The sequence below is a fragment of the Pteropus alecto genome, unplaced genomic scaffold, assembly GCF_000325575.1.
Source record: "Pteropus alecto unplaced genomic scaffold, ASM32557v1 scaffold43, whole genome shotgun sequence".
Taxonomy (NCBI): Eukaryota; Metazoa; Chordata; class Mammalia; order Chiroptera; family Pteropodidae; genus Pteropus; species Pteropus alecto.
In genome coordinates, this window is record NW_006435764.1 from 8,062,395 (window position 1) to 8,069,681 (window position 7,287).

The 7,287-nt window shown below is 36.9% G+C and overlaps 1 protein-coding gene across 2 annotated transcripts in view; it reads right to left on the reverse strand.

The window, feature by feature from the left end:
- The window catches only part of SDHAF2 (succinate dehydrogenase complex assembly factor 2), a 10,885-nt gene that overhangs the window by 2,970 nt on the left and 628 nt on the right, over positions 1 to 7,287 (reverse strand). The window contains exons 1-3 of one of the 2 annotated variants that reach the window (XM_006911225.3): positions 7,114 to 7,237; positions 3,875 to 4,098; positions 3,687 to 3,796 (exon numbers count right to left, since the gene is read on the reverse strand). In XM_006911225.3, the coding sequence (XP_006911287.1) occupies positions 3,687 to 3,796; positions 3,875 to 4,098; positions 7,114 to 7,149 (370 nt within the window). In that variant the 5' untranslated portion in view covers positions 7,150 to 7,237. Of the gene's footprint in view, positions 1 to 3,686; positions 3,797 to 3,874; positions 4,099 to 7,113; positions 7,238 to 7,287 lie in introns of those variants that run through there. The other variant, XM_025046253.1, reaches the window with a different exon arrangement.

The window sequence follows — 7,287 nt, forward strand, 5'->3', positions numbered from 1 at the left end:
TTACTAACAGATACTCTGGAACAAGGAATATTATTATTAGCAATAAAGACAGATATTACATGATGATAAAGGAATCAATTCATCAAGAAGATATAACAATCTTACATATGTCTTTATGTAATAACAGATTCAAAATATATGAAGCAAAAACTGAGAGAACTGATAGGAGTAATAAATCCACAATTATAGTTGGAGATTTCAATACTCCTCTCTTATTAATTGATAGAACAAGTACAGAGAAAATCAGTCAGGATACATAAGACACGAAGAACAATATCAATCAACTTGACCTAGTTGACATTTATGGAACACTTCATGTGTAAGTGCAGAACACAAGTTGCATTCGAATAAATGCACGTGAAACATTTATCAAGATACCTACATCTCAGGCCAAAAAGCAAATTCTGAGAAATTTAAAAGAACCAAAATTATACAACATACATTCTGTGGTCACAATGGAATCAATAACAGAAAAATATCTGGAAAATCTAGAAATATCTGAAAATTAGACATACTTCTAAATAACTCATGAGTCAAAGAGAAAGTCACAAAGAAAATTAGAAAATATTTTTAATTAAATGAAATGAAAACATAACACATCTAACTTTGTAACGTGAAGCTAAAACAGTGCTTAGAGGGAAATTTAAATGTTTTTCTAAAAAAGAAAGTCTCAAGTCAACAGTTCAGCTTCCGCCTTAGAAAACTAGAAAAAGAAGAGCAAATGAGCCCAACACAAACAGAAAAAGGAAATAATAAAGATAGGAGCGGAAATCAATGAAATTGAAAACAGAAAAATAGAGAAAACAAATGAAATCAAAAGCTAGTTCTTCGGAAAGATTAATAAAATTGATAAATTTCTAGTCAGATTTATCAAGAAAAAAAAAAGTCTACAGTTTACCAATGTTAGAAATAAGTGAGGAACCTCACTACAGCTCTTCAGACATTAAAATAAAAAGGGAATGGTACAAACAACTTTATGTCCATAGATTCAACAATGTATGTGATGTGGGCAAATTTGTTGGGAAACACAAACTAACAAATCTCATCCAAGAAGAAATAGATAACTTGAATTGTCCCATATCTATTAAAAAACATTTGACTTTACAGTTAAAACTTTCAACGAAAAAACTCCCAGAACCAGATGGCTTCACTAGCAAATTCTATCAAATGTTTAAGGAAGAAATAATACCAATTCTCTACAAATCCTTCCTGAAAATGGAAGAGGAGAGAGTACTTCACAAGTCATTTTATGAAGCCAGTATCACCCTGATCAAAACCAGATGATTCATCTTCCAAGAAAACTACACACCAACACCCTCATGAAGACAGATACAAAATGCTCTCCAAAATATTAGTGAATTAAATCAAACAATACATATCATGCCATGTGGTGTTTACCCTAGGAATGCAAGGTTGGTTAAATATTTGAAAATCAATCAATCATCTCAATAAACCAAAGAGAAAAAAATCACATCACTAAGAAATTATCATCTCTAGAGATGACTAGAAAGCTCTTGACAAAATTCAACATTTATACATATTTAATAGTGAAAAACTGAATATTTCCCCCCTAATACTGGGAACGAGGCAAGGATGTTCGCTCTCAATGCTGCTGTTCAACATTACACAGGAGGTCCTAAACAGCACAATAAGGCAAGTAAAAGACTTAAAGAGCATACAGATTGGAAAACAAGAAAACTTCCTGTTTACAGATGACACAACTGTCTACATAGAAAAATCCCAAAGAATCCATAAAAAAGCTTCTAGAACTGAGTTTAGCAAGGTCACAGTATACAAAGTCAGCATACAAAAATCAATTGTATTTCTATAGCCTACCAACAATGCAAAATTGAAAAAAAATGAAGTACCATTTATAATAACACCAAAATATTTAAATACCTAGCTATAAATCTGCAAAATATGTTGAAAACTATAAAATGCTGATTGTGGAGGGTAGAATTCTAAGATGGGCCCCAACAATCTCTGCCTCCTGCTATCACGTCCTCGTGTGATCCCTATTCTTGAATGTGGCTGGACCTAACGACTTGATTCTAACCAACAGAATCTGGCAAATATGATAGAATGTCACTGATGTGATTAGGTTACAAAACACTGAGACTTCCATCTTGTTAGTAGACTCTGTTCCCTTCCTGGTTTGCACACTTGAGGAAGCAAGCTGCCATGTGGGTGAGGCCCTTGTAACAAGGAACAGAAGATAGCCTCTGGGCAACAGCTAGCAAGGACTGAAGAGGCCATGAGGAACCAAATCTGCCAACACCAGCGAGAGCTTGAAGCAGATCCTCCCCTAGCTGAGCCTCCAGATGAGACCCAGACCCTGGGCGGATACCCTGACTGCAACCTTGTGAAAGACTATAGCTTAGGAACCAGCTAAACCATGCCTGGATTCCAGACCCACAGAAACTATGAGATAATAAATAAATGTAGGTTGTTTTAAGCCAGTAAGTTTTAAAATAATTTGTTAAGCAATAGATAACATACTGATTAAAGAAATCAAATAAGACCTATATAAATGGCGATACAGCAAGTTCATAGACTAGACAATTCTAAATTGCTGAAAGAATCTTCCCAGATTCATTTACTGATTTAACACAAGCCCAATCAAAATCCAAGTAGGATTTTTTTTTTTTTGAGAAACTGAACAGCTGATTCCAAACTATAAAATTCCTGGAATAGAGAAAATCTTTGTAACATTAGATTGGGCAAATCCTTAGACATAATACCAAAAGCATAATCCATTATCACGTTTTATACTTGGAACCTACAGAATGGCTTCAATTTTATGATACAAATATTGAGTGAAAACAAAAACAGAAGACTCAGAGTGTGACAGAAATGGATGAGCTATCCCCTAATATCCATTCTCCCGCTTTTTCCTTGGTAACAGAATCCCCAATTTAGTTGGACATATGGAATAGACTATATTATTTCTTCCTTATAGTGAGGTGTAGTCATGTGACTAAACTGTGGCCAATGGAAACTAAGTGGAAGTATGGTGTAAAATTTCCTGAGGATCCATAGAGAATGGGTGTGCTCTTCTACATACTTTTTTCTTGGCTGAAATATAGGCATGACAGATAGAGCCCCAGCAGCCACCTTGGATCATAAGGTAGACAACACATGTTAGGGATGAAGGAGTAGCAAGTCAAGAGGAATCTGGACCTCGTGACTTTTTGAAACCCCTCTATATGTCTACCTTGGACTTCTGTTATGAGATAGAGAAATATGGTTGTCTTGCTTAAAACTATTGTGTTTTGTATTTTTTTTTTCACTCACAGTCAAAGCTAGTCCTAACTAAACACAGTGAGAATTCGTTCCTCAAAGGCAGTGCCAGAATGGGACTACTAAAGAACTCCTGCTCTGCAGATTATAGAGCCGTCTGGTTCTACTCCATTCCCAGTCTAGTTTTCCTCCAACCTTCCCTCTAATACTGTGAGCTTCTCATATAATTTCACTAAATTCCACTTTTGCTTAAGTTACCCAGAATAGATTTCTACTGCTTGCAAAGAATCTTAACTAATAAATTTGGTACACTTTGGAAAAATTTGAAGAGTATTTGGGTTGAGTGTCTATTATATGAATTTAAAAAAAAAAATGCCTAGGTTATAATTCCAGACTCAAATCAGCCCAAATCATCCTATTTTTCACATTATGCCGCTTATCAGTACCTGTAGCCCAGTAGTAAATATCCCAGTCGTTACTGGGTTCATTAATCAAGCGATCATAGAGGTTCAGCTGTTTCTCTGTCATGTTGTGCAGATATTCTTTAGCAAAGAGGCTAAAAAAGGAAAGAGAAAGAAGTTGAGAGGCTGTTTCCAGTCAAAGAAAAGTGATACCAAGACTCACGTTCCCCTACCTAAGCAAAATGCAGTTTTCCAGCATTCCTCTCTTTCTGCTCTCATAGAGCAGACGGGCTCTTTTAGTTTCTATGGATTCATCAGTTCGCTCCTGCCATGGAGGCAAAGGGATTTCAATCATATCTTTTTGGGAATCTGTTGGGCTGTCACCGATGTAGAAGCGTTTGAATGATGTTGTACTGAGCAGAGGAGATACTACGCGGCACCTTGATAGAGCAAGCATCTGAAACAAACCACGAACATCTTTATAACAGCAAAGAATATCACTGCCATTCATTCAACACACTAGGTATAAAATGCATTCCTTCTCATTTAGTCCTTAAGAAGTTATACTGTTACTGACCCCACTTCACAGCTCAGGAAGTCAAGGCTTAGAGAGGTTAAAAACTTACCAAGTTCACCCAAATAGTAACTTGCAGTTAGAAGTGAAACCTAGCTCTAACTGTAAACATGTTCTTAACCAGTGCCCTTCTAGAAATTCTCCAGTAGAAATATTTTTTCCTTCTTTTGCAGTCCCTTAAAATTCTTATGGTATAGTTTGTATTCCAGTCATTTGCTTGTGTTAAAATCTGAGCGTACAGTGATGGCATAGACCCTAATCCCCCAAGGGCTCCCAATCTAAAGAAAGGCAAAAATTATTAAGATGTGATGAGACAGTGGTGACATCGGCAAGATGGCAAATAGGCAGCCCCACATTCTCCTCTCACAGAGAGAGCAACTCCACAGCAATACTCGGACCAATTCCCTGTATGGGACCTGGGATACAATAGAAGCCTGGGGGCTGAAAACAAAAGAGCTAGGAGGCTTGTGGCAACTCAAGAACCTGCAGTACCACAGACAGACACAGAGGAAGCAAAAGATTATGTGCTCCTGACAAAGGAAGCCAGTAAATTCTTCTCATTGGGAACTGACATGCACAAATCCAAAAAATACATATCCATTCAAAAGAACTGAAAGACCTTCGGAATCTCTAGTAAGGCTGATTGGTGAAGGTCTCTTGGTATAAAGTAAGTACAAAAAGACTAGGAGAGTTGGCTATTTTTTCAAATGCGTGAGTCCCAACACAAAGTTTCACAAGATGAGAAAAAACAAGGAGACGTGGCTCAATCAAAGGAACAAAATAAATCTCCAGAAATCAACTCTAAAGAGGTACATGAATTACCTGACAAAGAATTCAAAATAACTGCTATCAAGATATTCAATGAGCTCAGAAAAACAATGTGTGAACAAAATGAGAATATCGACCAAGAGAAATATTAAAAAGAACCAAACAGAAGGAGTCAGTAACTTCAAAGACAGGTCATTTGAAATTACCCATCAGAGGAAGAAAAAGAAAAAAGAATGAAAAAGAGTGAGGTACACCCAAGGCACTTATGGGATATCATAAAGCAGACCATTACACACATTATAGGAGTCCCAGAACCAGAAGAAGAGAGAAAGGAGCAGAAAGCTCATTTGAATAAATAATGGCCCAAAACTTACCAAATCCAGGGAAAGAAATGAACATTCAAATTCAAAAAGCCCAAAAGATTTAAAGCACACTAGACAGCAACGCAAAAGCATATGAAAGCATAAAGCTCACTGATAAAGGTAAATATGTAACAAATACAGAATACTGTAATCTTATAATGGTGGTGCATAAATTCTATACTGATATGGAAGTAAAAACAAAAATTTTCAAAAAACTATGTTAATGGATACATAATATAAAAATATGTAATTGTGACATCAATAATATAAAGGGGGAAGGAGTTAAAGAGCAGTTTTTGTATGAGATTGAAGTTAAACTGTTACCAGCTTACAATAGAATATAAGATATTTTGTGTAAACCCCACAGTAAGCACAAAGAAAGTATCTATAGAAGATACACAATAGAAAATCAGAAAGGAATCAAAGCATGTCTCTACAAAAAAAAAATCAATGAAACACAAAAGATAACAGCAAAAGAGATAAAGAGGGACAGAGAAGCTACAATATATGCAGAAAACAACAAAATAGAAATATTAAGTTCTTCCCTATCAGTAATTATTTTAAATGTAAATATATTAAACTCCCCAACCAAAATACATAATAGAGTGGCTGGATAAAAATTTAAAAAAAAAAAAAACAAGATTTAACTATATTGTTACAAGAGATTCACTTTAGATGTAAGCTATACATAGGTTGAAAGTGAAATGAGAAAAGATATTCCATGCAAATGGTAACCAAAAGTAAGCAGAGATGCCCCTACTTATATCAGAAAAAAATAGACTTTAAGTCAAAAACTGCCAAGAGATCAAGGACCATATGTAATGATGAAAGGGCCAATTTACCAGGCAGATATAACAATTATAAACATTATAACCAACATCAGGGCACCCAAATATATGAAGCAAATAGCAACACAATAATAGATCTCATCAACCAACTTTCAAACGTAGATAGACCATCCAAACAGAAGATCATTAAGGAAACAGAGGACTTGAATAACACTATAGAGCCAATGAACCTAACAGACATATACAGAACGTTCCACCCAACAGCAGCAAGAATACACATTCTTCTCAAGTACACCGGGAATATTCTCCAGGATAGTTCACATTAAGTTACAGAACAAGTCTAAGACTGAAATTATAGGAGATCTTTTATGACCATAGCGGAATAAAACTAGAAATCAACAGTAGAAAGAAAACTGGAAAATACACAAATATGTGAAAATTAAACAACACACTCTTAAAACTAATGGTTCATATGGATCAAAGAAAAAATCAAAAGGTAAATTAGAAAATATTTTGAGACAAAAGACACAACATCCAAAATAGTATGAGATGCAGCAAAAAGCAGTACTAAGACGTTTACAGTGGTAAACACCTACATTAAAATAAGAAGATCTTAGAGTGCGGTGTGAAATGATAGGTATTAGAGAAGACTTAAAAGCAGAGAGACTTAAGAACTGAGAGAAGGGGCGCCCAGAGGCGATCTGGCCAGCTCCACCGGGGAAATAGGTGAAGTCCGAGTTGGGTCTGGAAGGAAGCCTGATCGTTCAACGGTACTACAAGACAGGCACACAGTGGGCTCAGGAAAGGGTGGACGCGACTTGCATCTACTAATTTGCAACATCAACCTCTCCTTGGACCTGCCCTTGCCCTGGGCTATCAGGCAGTTGGATGTCCCTCGCGGTCTCCAAGACTGAAGAAGAAGACGAAATTGAGTCCTCACGGTGGCCAGCCCAGTACCGTAGGACAGCCACTCTCCTCACCCGCGATAGAGCCGGGAACACGGTCGCCACCGCCATCTTTCCTGACCCGTACCGGAAACCCGCGAGCCAGCCACTTCCGAGAACTCCCGGACGCCGGCCCTGCGGAAAATGCGTCCTGAGCCGGAAGAAGCGTCTCTGCGTATGGCGGAAGTGGCTGTGCGTGTGACGCCGGTG